The 18,800-nt window shown below is 46.9% G+C and overlaps 2 protein-coding genes across 12 annotated transcripts in view; both read right to left on the bottom strand.

The window, feature by feature from the left end:
* The window catches only part of PPP1R12C (protein phosphatase 1 regulatory subunit 12C), a 42,170-nt gene extending 32,037 nt beyond the window's left edge, over positions 1-10,133 (bottom strand). For 2 of the 5 annotated variants that reach the window (XM_033168875.1, XM_033168876.1), the window contains exon 1: positions 9,671-10,045. In XM_033168875.1, coding sequence (XP_033024766.1) covers positions 9,671-10,045 — 375 coding nt within the window. Of the gene's footprint in view, positions 1-9,670 lie in introns of all 5 variants that reach the window. The other 3 variants (XM_033168878.1, XM_033168877.1, XM_033168879.1) reach the window with 3 other exon arrangements.
* A 4,809-nt stretch (positions 10,134-14,942) lies between these two features.
* Positions 14,943-18,800, bottom strand: part of TNNT1 (troponin T1, slow skeletal type) — a 28,559-nt gene continuing 24,701 nt past the window's right edge. For all 7 annotated transcript variants that reach the window (XM_033170134.1, XM_033170137.1, XM_033170136.1 and 4 more), the window contains 4 exons: positions 17,561-17,670; positions 16,164-16,254; positions 16,009-16,049; positions 14,943-15,210 (listed from right to left, as the gene is read on the bottom strand). In XM_033170134.1, the coding sequence (XP_033026025.1) occupies positions 15,165-15,210; positions 16,009-16,049; positions 16,164-16,254; positions 17,561-17,670 (288 nt within the window). In that variant the 3' untranslated portion in view covers positions 14,943-15,164. The remainder of the gene's footprint in view (positions 15,211-16,008; positions 16,050-16,163; positions 16,255-17,560; positions 17,671-18,800) is intronic.

Here is an 18,800-nt window from a genome sequence, read left to right as displayed (position 1 = left end):
ATAAAGCAGTTTAAAAAATAGAAAAGAGAAATGGTCCCTCCCTGACAGTCTGCATTTGCTAGTGTGAGAAAGAAACGTAAGAGACAAATTACACAATCTAACTTAAAGTCAGCTAAGTCAACTCCAGAAGTTGTTGGACTCCAACTCCCATCAGTCCCAACTATCGCCCAGTCTCAAATCTACCATTCTTGGGCAAGGTGATTGAGCGGATGATTGCTGAACAACTCCAGGCACAAATCGGGATTCAGGCCTCACCATGGGACTGAAACTGCCTTGGTTGCGCTGGTCGATGATCTCCGGCGGGCTAGGGACAAAGGTGAGAGCTGTTTCCTAGTTCTGCTGGATGTCTCAGCGGCCTTTGACACCATCGACCATAACATCCTTCTGGACCGGCTAGAGGGGCTGGGAGCTGGGGGCACTGTTATACAGTGGTTCCGCTCCTTCCTCCTGGGCCGTGTTCAGAAAGTGGTGGTGGGGGATGAGTGTTCAGACCCCTGGGCTCTCACTTGTGGGGTGCCTCAGGGTTCCGTCCTCTCCATGCTTTTTAATATCTATATGAAGCCGTTGGGAGAGATCATCAGGGGGTTTGGGCTGGGTGTTCATCAATATGCAGATGACACCCAGCTCTACCTCTCGTTTAAATCAGAACCAGTGAAGGCAGTGAAGGTCCTGTGTGAGTGTCTGGAAGCGGTTGGAGGATGGATGGTGGCTAACAGATTGAGGTTGAATCCTGACAAGACAGAAGTACTGTTTTTGGGAGACAGGGGGCAGGCGGGTGTGGGGGACTCCCTGGTCATGAATGGGGTAACTGTGCCCCTAAAGGAGCAGGTGCACAGCCTGGGAGTCATTTTGGACTCACAGCTGTCCATGGAGGCACAGGTTAAATCTGTGTCCAGGGCGGGTGTCTACCAGCTCCATCTGGTACGCAGGCTGAGACCCTACCTGCCCGCAGACTGTCTCGCCAGAGTGGTGCATGCTTTGGTTATCTCCCGCTTGGATTACTGCAATGTGCTCTACGTGGGGCTACCTTTGAAGGAAACCCGGAAACTACAACTAATCCAGAATGCGGCAGCTAGATTGGTGACTGGGAGTTGCCGCCGGGACCACATAACACCGGTCCTGAGAGATCTACATTGGCTCCCAGTATGTTTCCGAGCACAATTCAAAGTGATGGTGTTGACCTTTAAAGCCCTAAATGGCCTTGGTCCCGTATACCTGAAGGAGCGTCTCCACCCCCACCGTTCAGCCCGGACACTGAGATCCAGCGCTGAGGGCCTTCTGGCGGTTCCCTCATTGCGAGAGGTGAGGTTACAGGGAACCAGACAGTGGGCCTTTTTGGTAGTGGCGCCCACCCTGTGGAACACGCTTCCATCAGATGTCAAAGAAATAAGCAGCTATCCTATTTTTAAGAGACATCTGAAGGCAGCCCTGTTTAGGGACGTTTTTAATATCTAACGCTGTATTGTTTTAACATTCGTTTGGGAGCTGCCCAGAGTGGCTGGGGAAGCCCAGCCAATGGGCGGGTTACAAATAATAAATTATTATTATATTATTATTATTTCGGTGTTCTGTTGCGCCAGGAGCGGCTTAGTCATGCTGGCCACATGACCTGGAAAAACTGTCTGCGGACAAACACTGGCTCCCTTGACCTGTAAAGTGAGATGAGCACCGCAACCCCAGAGTCGTCTGCGACTGGACTTAACTGTCAGGGGTCCTTTACCTTTTTACCTTACCCTTGATCTAGCCTGTTGCTTTTAAAATTCTCAAACCATTTATGCAGGATAATCACTGTGTTTAATCACTATGTTCAAATTGGGCTCCAAGGCTGTGTTTGGGTGAACCCTGGTTCAAACTGTACCCACTCTGGACTTATGATTGGATCCCCCTGAAGAGAAAGGGACACACTGGAATTTCTCCCTGCTCCCACCCTCCATTGCATGGGCTTTGGGACAAAGGAGACCCCATGCCGTCATCCTTGCCCACAGCCTGGGTGCAACTAGGGAAGGAGTTACTAGGCATGGAGAAAGATGCCGGCTGTTTCACCCAACCAGCCGAGCACTGATATTAATAGCCACTGCCTGGAATGCAAAGATTTCATTTTCCACAAACAAGAGAGACCGGCTGGTGTTGGCTGAAGCTCTTCGGAAACATTCCCTGACTGACTGTGCCGCGAAAGAGCTACATTTCTCCTTGTTAGGCCCTGCTTCTTCGCAATGAGTTCAGGAATCCTCCTTCCCAAGCTCTGCACCTCCACTTTAACTCCACTGGAACCATGGGAGGCAACACGGAGGTAAACCGTGGCCAAGTCTCTGCCACACCCCAAGTCTCTCCTCTCAGCAGCAGCCCCCACCTGAGAAAAGTCAAGGGAACCGTGTATATTTAGAAGGTACATTCTTTGGAATTCAGAGGGGAACTGACTTTTATTTAAATTTGTTTGTTCCAAAGACTGTACCTTCCAAAAGCCCTTCTTCAGGGAAACATTTATATTTAGAATCTAAATATACAAATACAGTAGTCCCCTGATGAAAAGTCCTCTATGGCACAAGATGTATAGGGTCTTCTGAATTTTGATTATACAGTATTGTTGGTATATCTGAATGCATTAGCCTCTCTGCGTTTTCACCAAGGATTCTTCTAACACACTGGGAAAACCTAATCTGACACTCTCTTCATTTCTAAGCACTCAGAAGACAATTAAGCACTTGTGGCAGAGCTATACCAAATGGACAAGATTTACATAATTTTGAAGAAAATCAAACAAGAGGCCATCAGGGGTTCTACAGCAGCCATCTGCGAAAAATTCTCCATTTTTGTTCTGGCGAGGTATGAAACAGGAGATATTGTCTAACCACATGAGGTGTTTGGAGAAATTGTTGTCATTGTTATGTGACAGTGGCCATCATTCGTGTGTGCACATCTATCTATATCCATTTTACATGTAGATTTGTTGTGTTTATTCATGAACCACCTTTTAGTATCAATTTTTTTTGGAGTTCCTGGGACCCATTTTGAGATTTATTCCTTGACTTCTACAAGCCTGAGGAAAGCCAGTTATGTAATCCACGGCAGGTCTGCAATGAAGGAGACTCTCCTGCCCTTGTTCTCTTCTCTTCTCCTTTCCCATTCCCTCTTCTGAGCAGAACGTAAGATAAATAAACAAAACAAAAAACTTAAGAATCCCATGCCTGCCCGTTGTGCTGCCTATTTATGGCTACACCTTGGAAACTGGTCCTGCATCCAACTCCCAGGCTTATTTTTTCCTTTCCAAAATCCAGGGAAAACACGTTGCAGAAACAGGCTTCAAAATCCACCACGCTCCCTGCCGTTCTCAGAACGTGGTAGAGTAAGTTTGGGCCGTTCCAATTTCTGCCCTGGCCATAAGCCAGAGGAGTATCAGAGGAGCAACCCGGCAGTGAGGACAGGCACAAGGATAACTCTGGGAACGTAAGGCGAGCGGAGGACTCACGGGTTTGCAAAGAAACAAGAGGACTCGAAGCCAAGTGGGAGGCAGCTAGAAGACAAGACTCTTGGTTCAGCTTAGAAAACAAGAAGACAGCAGCAGTTCAGTGGTGCCGCATTCTCCAGCCAGGCATTATTAAACTTATAGATAAACCCTACCTATGTCTTTTATTTGTTTGCTTGATAGTCGGCTGGTTTTATGCTCCACCTCTAGCTAACAATCTAAACAGTTGTTTAGGACCTGTTCAGTTTATGGACCGCTGCATTGGTTCATGCACACAGTAAGAATGCAATGTTAAAGCCATTAATTAAAAACCAAAGGATCGCAGCAATTTTGACTAAGCTCAGCAGTGACAATTATCCGTAATGCAATCATACGGAAACCACTGCCACCTTACTAAAATCACTGCCACCTATGACCCCAAAGCCTGGATAAATAAAAAAATGTGTTTCGCTTTCATGCAAATGCTCTTGTTGTGGGGGCCAACTGGATGTCAGGTGACCATAAATACGGGTGGCCATATGTAGCTGCTAAAAGAAGGATGGGGAACCTGTGGCCCTCCAGATGTTCTTGGACTCCAATTCGCGTCATGCCCAACCACTGTCCACACTAGCTGAGACTGATGGGACTTGGAGTCCAACAACACTGGAGGGACTGCACATTCCCCAGCCCTGCACCAAAGATGCCCGGGAACTGAAAGGTTAATGAAGAGAGTGCTCTTAAGTATAAGATGAATGCTGTCCCCCCCCCCCCGCCCCTTCATCCTTTGCTACTGGGAGAGAATGACAGGCCCAAGGTCACCCAGTGAGCTTCATGACGAAGTGGGGATTTGAACTCAGGGCTTCCAGGTCCTAGTCAGACACTCTAACCACAAGACTACAACACACAGGCTCTTTTTGAAATAAAAGGTTCCACACAGTGATTACTCAAGAGTTTGCTTTTAAGAAAAAGTTTCAATGCAAAGTTAACCAAATTCCTGCTCCCAGGAAAATGTGGATTCCTCAAACTGCATAAATGAAATTGACGGAAAATAAACAGGTTTGCACATAGTACATCACTTATCTTGCTTCAAGCTGGTCACGGGGAGAAGCGAAGAGCTATTAAAAAAAAGAATACTGAAGAACTACTCCAACACCACAGGAAACCCTCCTCAACCTTCCCACTGGTTTCTGAAATTTCACAATGTTAAAGACTAGAAAGTTTCATTTGTGTGTGTGTGTTTTTAAAGGAAGCCAATTCCAGCCCCCGCAATTCCGTAACTGTGGGATGCACAAACTTTCAATCTTCAAAGTGCTTCAGAACCCTCACATCTCAACTCACTTCTATCACATCTCCATACCGTATTTCTATTTTGCAGCAGAATTACCGGTAAGTGAGGTCAATCTCCCCAAAGCCACCTGTGGAAATCTTAGTATGTGAAGTGCCTCCATCATGCTCTGTGGCTTGGAGATCTGCTCCAAATCAAAACCATTTCTGAAAGGCTTAGCAACCCATTTGCTGACAGCTTCCCCCATGATTAGTTCTAAATCCTAAGGTAGAACCCCTCGCACGGGCAGAAGCTGCACCTTCTCCCTAGACCAGGACTCATTCCTTTCACCACCACACGCTCTGCCAGTGTTTGACAGACTGGTGTTTGGAGATGGCGGGAGGATGGGGACCAGGGCAAGGAGCCAAGCAGCATCAAGAGAATGAAGTAATGGAAAATTACCCAGGAGTGTGTATGTGGGGCGGGAGAAGAGCACGGAAGGGGACAGCGGTCCCAGAGCCTCCTAATGAGAAACCCAGAAAAGGGAAATTTGTTTCAGGCATAACTGATCTTCCACGCACAGCTATACAGTGGTACCTTTGGATGCGAACGGGATCCGTTCTGGAGCCCCGTTCGCATTCTGAGCGCTGTGTCTGCGCATGCTTGCTGTGCAATTCAGCGCTTCTGCACATGCGTGTGACGTCATTTGATGCGTCTGTGCATGGGCAAACGGCCGAACCCGGAAGTAACCCGTTCCGGTATTTCCGGGTTTGGCGCGTTCATAACCTGCGCCGAACATAACCTGCAGCGGCCGTAACATGAGGTATGACTGTACTGTGTACACTTTGTGGATGATAAATCGGGTGGGAACTGCAAATAAGGGGGGCATAATGCATCCACGCAGCCAACAGAATAACATCAAGACTAAGGCTGCAATCTTGAAACACGCTTACTAGGGAGTAAGTCCAAATGAGCACAGTGGGATTTACTTCTGAGCATACACAAGGCTCAGTTAATACACTGGAACTGTGCCTTGGACTCGCACTGTCTCCCCGCAGTTAAAATTCCCTCCCTCACTTCCTGGTTCAGGCACAGCATGGCTCCTGAGAGATCTACATTGGCTCCCAGTGCGTTTCCGAGCACAATTCAAAGTGTTGGTGCTGACCTTTAAAGCCCTAAACGGCCTCGGTCCTGTATACCTGAAGGAGCGTCTCCACCCCCATCATTCAGCCCGGACATTGAGATCCAGCGCCAAGGGCCTTCTGGCGGTTCCCTCACTGCGAGAAGCAAAGCTACAGGGAACCAGGCAGAGGGCCTTCTCGGTAGTGGTGCCCGCCCTGTGGAACGCCCTCCCATCACAGGTCAAGGAAATAAACAACTACCTGACATTCAGAAAATACCTGAAGGCAGCCCTTTTTAGGGAAGTTTTTAATGTGTGATATTTTTGTATTTGATTTCTGTTGGAAGCCGCCCAGAGTGGCTGGGGAAATCCAGCCAGATGGGCGGGGTACAAATAATAAATATTATTATTATTATTATTATTATTATTATTATTATTATTAATAATATTATTATTATTATTATCATCTGAAAACAGCAAATACATTTCGCCTGGACCAAGTAGCGATGGGGAGAAATACAAGGGGAAGGAGGGAAGGCATGACACCAAAGCAACATCTGGATGGCCACACCATGGTTTGGTCGTTGGGTGTGACCAAACCATTCATAAACCACGAAGCGTTCATACAGGATATTCTGCTAACCTCAACTTAATATGAGCCTGGTGAATCAGCCCAATGGTCCTAGTCTAGCATCCTGTTCTCACAGTGGCCAGCCATAGGCACCCATGGGAAGCCTGCAAGCTGGACATGAAGCACAACAGCACTCAGTCCACCTGCCAATTCCCTGCAATTGGTATTCAGAGGCATAACCTAGTGCCTTCCAAAAACATATATAGGGCACAACGTTTGGCAAAGGCTGATTTACAGTGTCAAGCACAGAATACAGGCTTTCATGCGGTCATTTCCCTAGTTACCTGTAATTATTTATTCGGCCATCACAAGGTTGGGCACTGATTTATTTTTGGGTGAAGACAGAAGAAAAGTAGGTGTTGAGCAGTTCCATCTTCTCTTTGCCACTCAACAGCATTTCTCATGCAAAGGACCTACCACTTGCTTGTTCTTCCTCTTGTTTTGAACACAGCTGAATAAACATTACTATTATTATTTTCAATCTCTCATGAAAGCTGGAGCTGATTCTGAGCTTGGGCCCACCTGACATTCACCCTGCAACTGTTGGCTACTTGTGTATACTCCTCCATTGTGATTTCTCCTTCCTTTCATTTCTTATACATGCCCTTCTTAAATCTCAGCTCATCAGTAAACTCCTTATGTAGTCACATCCATTTCTTTAGTTACATTTATTTCTTATTTATTGGAATTGTCTGCACATGTGCCTTCAATATGTCACCCCCATCCACCTTGGACTTACTTCTTTTTGAGAATTTCTGACCATGGTATCTCACCCAGCGGTTCCTTAAACTTTCTGAAATCACGACCCCCTTGTTGCTTCTTCTACCTATGAAATTGTCAATGAGGCAACGGAGGAATTTGTTGGACCTTACATTATTGGCAGAGTTTGAGTTCCAATAGATATTGGGGTAGTTGAAGTCTCCTATGACCACTATGTCTTCCCTTTTTGAATGTTTGGTAATCTGCTGTAGGAAGGCATCATCCAAGTCTTCAGTCTGGCTTGGAGGTTCATAGCACACAACTACAGTAAGCTCACTGTTGTTTCCCTCTCCTACAATTTTTACCCATATACTCTCTATATAGTCACACAGGATATACCGTTCTGAAAACAGCAGCCTGCAGTTAGGTGGTTCCAAAGTCCTACAAGTAGACTGGTAGCTGTTAAAGCGTGGTAGAAAATAGGTTTCCCCCCTTTCTATGTATGCTTACAAACATAACTAGGTTTCTGATCTGTGTTATCATTTATCCAGTAAAAGAATAAGAGATGGTGGCATTTGATCTCTATATGCCCCACGGAGGACTTTAAGGTCCATAAATAACAACACTTTGGAAGTCCCAAGCCCCGAGGAGGTTAGATTGGCCTCAACCAGGGCCAGGGCCTTTTCAACTGGAACGCTCTACCGCAGGAGATCAGGGCCCTGCGGGATTTGACATCTTTCCGCAGGGCTTGCAAGACGGAGCTGTTCCGCCTGGCCTTTGGGCTGGACACAGTCTAAACCCCCCCTCTCATTTATTGATTGATTGAACCCCTTATATGGGATTTGTATATGAATTTTCCCTCGGCTCTTTTTGCTGGCCCATGTAGGACCAGCATGGATAGTTGGCCCCGGTGAATATTTGACGTCCCCCGTCCCCCCCCCGGCTTTGATCTATAGGCTACAACTAAAACGAGGCTGCATTTTAAGCTGCATTTTAACTTATATTTTAATCAACTGCTTTGTTTTGTTTTTAATGTTTTTACTCTATTTATATTCAGTGTTAGCCGCCCTGAGCCTGGTCTTGGCCGGGGAGGGTGGGGTATAAATAATTTTTTTATTGTTATTATTGTTGTTGTTATTATTATATGATGGTGATGGAACTAGCAGCTCAACTTTGCACAGTGGAAGCGACTTACATCACTAGGTGAAAGGTGGAATTATATTAAGAAGGAACATAGGAAGCTGCCTAATATCTATTCAGACAATTGGTCCATCCTGCTCAGTAATGTCTAAACTGGAAGCTGCTCTTCAATGTTTCAAACAGCAGCCTTTCCCAATTCCACCTGAAACTGCTGAAGTTTGAACCAGGGACGTTTTTTCAGGGAAAGCACTACAGCACCTGTATCATCAGCACAATCCTACTGATACATGGAATTTGGCACAGAATTTTTGACATCTGCTGTGGAAATAGAGCTTAATAAACTGGACCCGAGAACCCTGGGAGAATGGCTGCCAGCCAAGAGAGGCACTATCGTGACAGAGAGAATGGTCACTGGTGCGACTTGGCATAAAAGCAGAATGTATGTGTGGACCATATAACTAATCAATTAATCTAGTGACAGAGAGCAATCTCAGGCCAGAAGTAGTTGAGATGTGCTTTACAACTTCCTTGAGGATGTTTCTGCAGGCAGTGCAAGTTCCATTTACTGGGTAGCTGCTACACTAACATTTATCATGCAAAGCGTTCTTTAGCCATAATCACATGCCAAACTGGGGGATCATCAAACCTTCATTTTAATTTCACAACTGCTAGCCTCATATAATGCGGTTTTTGTGCGTGGACCTGGAGCAGCATTCATCTTACAGAGAGCTGTTGGGGCTCAAACCCAACCATTAGCTGATAAAAGGGAACAGATCCTTCTAATTTCACATGATCCTGCATGTATGTGTAGAGAGAGATAGGGTGGAGCCGGTTGCAGCTGCTTAATGGTAGAGAATACATACTCTGCAGATGCCACCCCCATACACTTCACAGCCAGGACTTGGCAACATTAAAATAAGGGCTGGGGAGCATTTCTTAGATGCTCAGAAGTACTCTCATCATATAACCCTAAGCCAGGCCTTGACATTATTTATACCAAAGCCAGGGCTGAAGGCAGGGGACTTTCTACACCAGCCTCCCCCAAACTTTGACCCTAGAGTTGTTGGGACTCCAGTTCCCATCACCCCTGACCATTAACCATGCCAGCCAGGACCGGTGCTCGTTGCAGTCTAAGACGCCTGATGTGCACCAAGTCGGGGGAAGGCTGCTTCACACCTCTCAACCCGGGGCGGGGGGGAAAGAGACGCTCTGCACACGTTCAGAGGTACCCTTTTCCGCTAAGGTGTTACGTTTCCAGATTTGAAATCCTGTCGCTTATTTCGGCCAGCGGAAAGGAGAGAAAAAAAGCTTAATGGGAAGAAGGCAAAAGCAGGGAGGGGGAAGGCAGGGAGCTGCACTCGGGGCGCCGCGTACCTGGTGGAGGGCGCTGATGCCGTCCGCGTTGGTCCCGTTCACGGCGCCCGGGTCGGCGCTGAGCATCTCCCGCGCCGCTTCCAGCTCGCCCCCGGCGCAGCAGGCCAGGAACTCGGCGGCCGCCTCGAAGCGGACAGCGCGGGGCCGCCGAACCCCTCTGACGCCGCCGCCGCCGGACCCGGAGCCCATCCCCGCCGCGGGCACAGCCTCGCTCTCGGCCGCCACCGGCAGCCCCGGAGGAGGCGGGGCCGGGCACAGAGAAGCAGCCGCTGCTGCTGCCGCCGCTGCCTCGGCCTCCGCCCAGGCTCGGAGCTGCTCCCGCCGCCGCGCCCGGGCTCCTTCCCCCTCGGAGAGGGACAGCAGCGGCGCCGCCATTTTCCCCCTCCTGCCGCTGCTGCCGCCGCCAGCCCGGCTGGGCGGCCCTCCCGGCCCAGCTCTAGCCCTGGGCTGAAAAGCAGCAGCAGCAGCAGCGGCGGCGTCGGCTTCGACGCCTCTCGGCTTCCGTATCGGAAGCGAGATGGGAGGGGGCGGCAGCAGCAGCAGCAGCAGCAGGGAGGATGATGTGGGAAAGGGAACGGCTGCCGCGCGGCATGACGGGAAGTGCAGTCCTCCAGACGTCGGGGGCTTCCAGACATTCCGTCGGACTGCAATTACCATCGGCCCCACACGGCACGGCCAACAGCACGGAATTGTGGGAGTTGTAGTTTCAACGCCTGGAGGGTCATTTCCACACACACACCCCAAATCCGTAGGGAAAAAGCGAAAAGCACAACCTAAGAAGTGCGGGTGGGAATGGAAAGCGGGGGCACTTAAGCCTTGTTTGTGCCGTTAAAACCACGAGGAGAAGAAAACAGACCCTGGTCGTGATTGCAGGCGGAGAGCAGCAACTATGCGGCGAAGAGGCATGCTTTGTTTCGGAGGTTGCAGTACAAATCATTAGCCCTACGTTGCCAATTACGGATGTAATAGTGCGCAACTCTCAAACTTTCCATCTCTTTGGGGGAAACGAAACCGATGTGTGTGGTATGGTGGGAGATGAGTCTGAAGTCCCCTCCCCCACAAGTGCTCCTGGGAGATGGAGTTTAAAAGAATAAGCAGATTTGTGTGGGATTACCATGGAAAAGTAGTAGTAGTAGTAGTAGTAGTAGTAATAATAATAATCCCTGACGGCAGGTCTTCTATCAAGGGTGTTGCTGGACTCCAGCTACTATTGTTGTTGTTGTTCAGTCGTTCAGTCTTGTCCGACTCTTCGTGACCCCATGGACCAGAACATGCCAGGCACGCCTATCCTTCACTGCCTCCCGCAGTTTGGCCAAACTCATGTTAGTAGCTTCGAGAACACTGTCCAACCATCTCATCCTCTGTCGTCCCCTTCTCCTTGTGCCCTCCATCTTTCCCAACATCAGGGTCTTTTCTAGGGAGTCTTCTCTTCTCATGAGGTGGCCAAAGTACTGGAGCCTCAACTTCAGGATCTGTCCTTCTAGTGAGTACTGAGGGCTGATTTCTTTGAGAATGGATAGGTTTGATCTTCTTGCAGTCCATGGGACTCTCAAGAGTCTCCTCCAGCACCATAATTCAAAAGCATCAATTCTACGGCGATCAGCCTTCTTTATGGTCCAGCTCTCACTTCCGTACATTACTACTGGGAAAACCATAGCTTTAACTATACGGACCTTTGTTGGCAAAGTGATGTCTTTGCTTTTTAAGATGCTGTCTAGGTTTGTCATTGCTTTTCTCCCAAGAAGCAGGCGTCTTCTAATTACTATTACCAGCTACTATTACTATTGTTTATTTTATTTTACATTCTACCCTTCCTCCCGGGGCAGCATACAAGCAATAAACAAGTAAAGCATCAACATCTAAAAACAATTCCTATACAGATGCAGACTGGGGAAGATCTCTACTCAAAAGGCTTGCTGGAAGAGGAAGGTGTTCAGTAGGCACTGAAAAGGCCAATGTCCAAAGTTTAGCAGGTGGGACCAAAAGTCAGGGAGGATGGGAGCAGCAATCAAACAACATCTGAAGGCTCACAGGGTTCCCATCCTTGTAATGTAGTATGTAGCATAATATATATGAAGATGTGGAGTATTGTTTAGCTCACGACATCTCCATAGTGAAAGCCCTACACTTGTTGCCTTGGAAATGAGAGTGAAAAACAGATTCAAATGCTGAGAGAGGAACTGGTGGGCTGTGTGTGTGTGTGTGTGTTTCTTTACCTATTTCCTATCTCTGAGCCCTCTTTATAGACTTTATGGAACCCTAAGGAAGAGGAGAGACTCAGCAAGTGCCCATAGAAATATGAAAAGAATGGGGTCACACTATGCCAGCCCTAATCAGCACCTAAACTTGAGCATCTAAACTTGGAGCTGGCTTTCAACTTCCAAAAGATACATAAAAATAATAACAGAAATGTCACCAGATACAGCACCACCACACCCCTAGAGAATCACAGCCAATGTCAGTTTTAATTTTTACCTGAATTTCAGAGTATACACCATACGAAGCCCATGACTTCCCCCAAAGAATTCTGGGAACTGTAGTTTGTTAAGGGCACTGGGAATTGCACCTCTGTGAGAGGCAAGTTACACTTCCCAGGACTCTTTGGGGAAGCAAAATGATTTAAATGTACGGTGTATACACAACCTATGGGCCACTCTGATCTTTTTCTAACTTTATGCAAAAAGACGGCATCTCCTGGTAGGGCTGGCAAAGACCTGTAGTCATGCCTTTGACCACTGTCAGAACAGAATGCTGGACTCGGCCTTTGTTCTGAACCAGCAGAAAAGGGAACAAGGATTAGCTTGTACTTTTCCCAAGCACCTCCTCCAAATTCCAGACTCTTTCTTTCTGCTTCTTGAGGCTCAGTCTCATTGGTCTTCGGGCTGTGGTCTACTGCTGGCCTTCTCCAACACTCAGGGAAGATTTCTCTCTTAAGGCCTGGTCTCACACCACTAATGCACCCTTTTGCTGTATTAACTGCCACAGAAAATTACTTTTCAGTGGAACATTTGCCTGGAAATCTCTTAGGCATCCTTCAACCAACCATTGGTGGCCAATGGCACCCAGAGGAACCTAGGCAGGGAATTCCTGCCTTTGTGTAGGCCTGGGGCTATATGCCCCAGTTGCCCCATACCTCCCTCCACCCGCCGCTGGCAGCCCTGCAGCTTTGCAATGTTGCCAAGTTGTATGGCTTGCGCAGGATTGCAAAGCATAGAAGTGCAACAGGCCTGCGTCTCTGAAAAGGGCCCAGACTGAGCTACCTCTTACGTGCTGCTCTGCTTTCAGTGCACTCCTGCTCCTCCAGTTCTAGTATCCCAATGAAGCCTCTTCTGAAATGGGATGCGGGTGGCTCTCTCGTGGAGTTGCAGGCCTATGTTCAACACACACACACAAAATGGCTCCTGCTGCAAGCTCTCCTCCCTAACCTCCAGCGCTCCCTCCTCAGCTGCAATAAGTAGGCCCTCTGCTGAAGTGGTACAGCTAGTCTTAAAGGGAGAGCATCGCCATGCACCAAAGTCTCCCAGGTTGTGGTTTTGTTATGTACTGAGCTGAATCCTAGAACAAAAGGATCCAGAATGCAGCAGTCTGATTGGTCTGCAGGAGCCACCCAATCCAGCTCCAGGTGGAAGTGATTCAGCGACCTGATTGGCCTGCAAAAGCAGCCAATCAGGCTCCTGGGGAAGTGAATCCGCAACCTGATTGGCCCACAGGAGTAGCCTGGAATTAGCCAATCACGTGGGGCCCATTGTGTAAATAATGTATATATAGCAGACATTTTGGGGAAAGATCCATTATTTGCTACTACTAGCTGAATTAAGAGCAGGAAATCCACACTCGACTCCAAGTATATTTCAGGTTTCTTCGGTCTTCATCCCTTGCTGCTTTTTTTAAACTTTGAGAATTCCCATCGCTCTAAAGTAGTATAGCAACCATGTGAACAAGCCTAGCAACTGCCTTGTTTTACTTTCAACATTTCTTTGTTTTGTAACAGTTCCTATCTTTATTTTAGATTACAGTAGTACCTCGGGTTGCATACTTAATTGGTTGCGGGTCAATGTATGTAACCCAAAAAGTACGCAACCTGAAAAAATCGGTGTGCGCATGCGCAAACTGAAAACCACTGAAAAAACCGCTTCTGTGCATGCGCAGACCGCGAAAACACTTCTGCATATGCGCGAATCACGTGCGCTTCGGGTTGCGCTTCCAGGTTAGCAGAGTTCGTAACCCGAAAAGTACGCAACCCGAAGCGTACGTAACCCGAAGTATGACTGTATCTATTTTTACCTTCTTTAAAAATAATCAAGGAAAATTATAAATTTTAAGGCATCCAGTTGACCTCTTACAGCTTTGTTGCCAGTACCGCATTCCCCAGAAAATAGCACTGATGATGATTATTATTTGCCTGCCTTTCACTCTAATGTCCCAGTGTGAGTTACAGCATTAAAACACAACCTTAAAAACAGTTTAAAGCAACATGGTAGGTCCTCAAAAATATACTGTACACCTCAAGTTTCAAAAGAGGTGTGGAAGCTGTATAATGTAGGTGTCAGACACACCATTCTGGGGAGGGAGTGCCACAATTTAGGGGCTGCCACAAAACATGTTGTAATACACAGTTACTGACTCACGCTTGCGTACATGAAAATGTTAACCTGCAGCCTGAGTTCAAGTTACTGGTGTGGGTATGGTTTATAGGCTCTCAGTGCCCTTCTCAGTCCTTCTCAGCACCCCCTTCTCAGTCTTTTCTTTCTCCATGCTTCCTGGAACAAGCAAGAAGCCACGTGGCTATCTATGGCTCCCTGCAAATGAAAAGAATCTCTCCAAAAGGGAGATTTTATAGCTTGCTTATTATAGCTAACACAAAGATTGCCTGATTCACTTTGTACGGAAGCCAAGTACGGTACTTTTCTTTTCAAGTTGCTTGGAACCTTTTCCCTCCACTTCATTTTATTTCCAGTGGATGGGAGACTTGTTGCTGTATGGTCTGGAAACTATTCACTTATTTGCAAAGCTAAGGGTCTCTGCAATTTACTGCAGCCTAAGTATTTTTGTGGGGAACATTTGCTTAAAGGTGGAAGAGGGCAAATGCAAATCTAACTGAGTTTTAACGTGCTTGGAGCAATTGTCATTGTGCTGCCATTCAGTGTAGACAATAATGAGCTTGATGGAGAAGAAGTGTGACTCAGTATAAGGCAGCTTCTCTGGAAAGCGAGGAGATAGATAGAAAGAGATTCTACATTCTTTCCACCAATAAAACACAGGAAGGCTGTACTCACTGGGGTGGTACCACAGAGGGGAGAATTTGGTTTATTGGGTCTGGCTTGTGACAAAGAGCTTGTTACAGGCAACACATGACAGGGGTGAAGAAGAATGGACAAAGGGCAGGCTGGTCAACTTTCAACATGAAACAGGGCAGGGGAAGCAATGGGATGCTGCAATCAATTGTGGCTCCCAGATCTCTGCATTAATTGCAGGCGAGTGGGCGTCTTCCTTTTTACTTCCAGCGGCCACCAAGTCTGGCTTTTCCAGCACCTTTCTTGCTGCAAGGAAGAAATGTACAAGTTGTAAAATATCCACAATCATCTATCTATCTATCTATCTATCTATCTATCTATCTATCTATCTGTCCAAGAAGACTCACACCCAGCTCTGTGTACTGCTTGCATATACTGTATATGTATCTGAAATATAATTTGTGAGGGAAACTCAAGCTAAGCAGTCACAAGACCAAAATCTGACACAACCAATTTCCAAATATATGAAATGTTGAAAGTTTGAGAGAATGCTACAGCTGAATTTCAGCTTCCAGTTGGTGCAGATCTTCAGGTTTTGGTGACCTGCATTCCAGCTCTCCAAAATAGTATTTTATCTATTTATTTCAGAAAATTTATATACACTGTTTGATTGTAAAACAACAACAACAACCCTCAAATCAGTTTACAAGAAGATATAACAATAAAATCAAGAAAAAATGCAGCTGTACTTTAAAACATACAAAAGTTAAAATACTAAAATGCTGAAACAGATTAAAATGACCTCAACTTCCTAAGCATTTGGGTAAGCTTGTCTGAACAAAAATGTCATTAGCAGGTGCCAAAAAGAGGATTTTTAAAATACATTTTATAAACCTGGCAGCTGTGGACTTTTTGCATTCACGCACACTTCCACATGAACAGTAGAACCCGTTCCTCAAGCTGTTTCCACACTGTGGATTCCAGTTGTGAAAATACACAAGTTCTGTGGCTATAAAACATGCGGCGGGTGGGTGGGTAATGGGATTTGAGGCCAGAGTAATTTGTGTGTGTGTGTGTGGCTGCTGGAACCACAAGGTTACTCACAATTTCTGGGCGTGGCTGATGCGATTGTAAAGAACATTGATCTGGAAAGGAAGGGAAAACACACAACACAGAGAGAGGGAAATTGATGTTAATATCATTTTGGCACCAGGGAAAGTTCCGCACCCAAAAGCATATTTCTTTTTCTCCCTCCATACCTCATACTTCTGACATTTGTATTTTTCCATCAGGTCAAATTTCTCTGATTCTAGTTGATGGATCCAGTCGTGCAGCTCCTTGGCTGTGTCCCTGGACAGAGAGAGACAAATTGTATTGGGGTTTGGGGGACTTCTCTGATTTTAAAAAAAACCCTCCCCCCCACCCCTCATGCCCCTTCCTGGCCAGACACTCAACGGGGCCAAGAACTGCAGGTGGCCATGGTGGGGGCTTGGGCCATGCCACCTTCCCTGGTCCCCTCCCTCCCTGCCATTGCTGCCAACTGATGGTGCTCTTCTGCCTCATCTTTGCTGCCAGACAGAGCCAAGGGGCAAGAAGGCAGCAGTAGCTCCTCTTCCCAACCACTGCTGTGTCTGCTTGCTTCTGCTCTTTGGGCGGTTATAAGACTTTTAATGTCTCAAATATAGAATAAATGTTCATAAATGCACACATATCTAAATATATGAACCATGTGCCTGAAATAGTATGGGAGAGCAATCCTGAAGCCATTTTGACTCTCCCATTGACCTCAAATATTCCTCTGCAGGAAGGGAGGCAAATGGGGAAAGCCTTCCCATTGTCTTTTTGCTTGCAAATCCTGTCTTAAGGGCATATTTGCGTATGAATAGCCTGTGACCTGGACTCAGGAACTAAAGTATTAAGCATCACAAAATGAATGGCCAGACTGCCCAGGTAATGCAATCAGTGACCATTATCAGGTATCCTGGCAGGCAGGATTTCTGCTGGAGACCGCCTCCTCTGCTTTGGACCGTCTCCTTCTGTGATATATGTATGATGTTTCGGGGGGGGGGTGGTGGTCTTGGGCTACAGGATGGGCAATTTCAAAAGTCTATATAAGTGCTTGCGCACCAATGTTCTGGGTTCTCCTCCCTCCTGCGTGTGGTGAGTGGGGGCCCTGTTGCAACTGTTCCCTGAATAAAGATCAGGCTTACTAGCCGCTTTGCTTTTCAATTTACAGTCGCACCTCAGAAGTCGAACGCCTTGTGTGATGAACGTTTTGGCTCCCAAAAGCTGCAAACCCAGAAGCGATTGTTCCGGTTTGCGAACGTTCTTTGGAACCCGAAAATCCGTCGCGGCTTCTGTGGCTTCCTGAACGTATTCTGTTTGACCTCCAAAGTACGGCTGTACTCTGGTTGGCTTCTGTTATTTCTCCTACCGATAAGGAACCCACTTAAGGACTCTATACAGGCTCTGGAATACCCCATAAGGGGAAAGGAGCACTCCCCCCCCCTTATAACAGGGCTAAAGTGTGGGGCACATGAATAAGCCATCTGCAATGGTGGGGAGGGCCAGGGTCAAGGGGGCTCTTCTCTGGGGGACCCCTGCAGGGGACCCTTGGCACCAGTCTTGCCATTCAGCTCCGCTCTCTGTTACCAACCTCAGCTGTTGTTCGCTTAAGTTCTCTACGTTGAGCGGCTTCCTTCGTTCCGATAAAATCCGGATCTTCATTTCACGGCCTGTCTGCCTCTTGCCACGTTTCTGCTCGGCCTAAGAGAGGTGGGAAGTGTGTGCAAAAGGGAGTCACCTAGGGAAAACTTTTAAAACCAGGATTTTGACCCTTAATTTGAAGGCTTTTAAAGTATTTGCAGCCTCTTTTGGTGTGGGAAGGATCTGTGAGAGCTGTCTTTTATTTGCATAAAATGCTTTTTTAAAAAAAAGGTTTTTATTGATTTTGTTTACTCTAATTGCTTTTTATTTTTTATTTTTTTACTGTGTCTGCAAGCTGCTTACAAACTTTCCAGAACAATACGTGAACTAAAACACTAAACTAAAACTAAACTAAAACTAAAACACTAAACTAAAACTAAAACCCTGTACTCATCTGAATTTTGCAGTTCTGCAGCCAAACAACTTTTACAAAAATGCATGTATTGGGTAGGGGAAACTGTGCACATTGATAAATATATTGGTGAAAATAACATAAAATTAAATTCATTAGGAGAAATTTGCAGCAAAATTCTGGAGAATTTTGACTGGGATTCCCCCCCACCCATATATAAAAAAAAGAATTTGCAAATTGCTACAGTGTGAAGAACCAAATGAAGAATGGGGAAATGGGGAAAAGGAGAGAAGCAAGATGGACAGATTCTTTCTGCCCTAGTTGGGAGTCCAGAAATATCTGGATCGGCTACAGGTATCTATCTACCACCGACAGACTGAATCGCAGGTGGCTGCAATTGTGAAAAGAGCCACCTGGTGGCATCGCATGCTATTATATATTTCGTGGGAAGCAGATTCTCAAAGGCTTGAGAATGGTTGCAGAGGATGAACCTGTATAGATAAGGTGGCCATCAGGTTTTACTTGGGGTTAGCGTGAATTTAGGGACGTGGGTGGCACTATGGTCTAAACCACAGAGCCTAGGGCCCGATCAGAAGGTTGGTGGTTTGAATCCCCGTGACAGGGTGAGCTTCTGTTGCTCGGTCCCTGCTCCTGCCAACCTAGCAGTTCGAAAGCACGTCAAAGTGCAAGTAGATAAATAGGTACCGCTCTGGCGGGAAGGTAAACGGCGTTTCCATGCGCTGCTCTGGTTCACCTGAAACAGCTTAGTCATGCTGGCCACATGACCCAGAAGCTGTCTGCAGACAAACGCCGGCTCCCTCGGCCAGTAAAACGAGAT

Source organism: Lacerta agilis, chromosome 14 (assembly GCF_009819535.1).
Source record: "Lacerta agilis isolate rLacAgi1 chromosome 14, rLacAgi1.pri, whole genome shotgun sequence".
In the NCBI taxonomy this organism is placed as follows: domain Eukaryota; kingdom Metazoa; phylum Chordata; class Lepidosauria; order Squamata; family Lacertidae; genus Lacerta; species Lacerta agilis.
The sequence above is the reverse complement of the archived record's forward strand: the minus strand, read 5'-3'. Positions and strand labels throughout refer to the sequence as shown.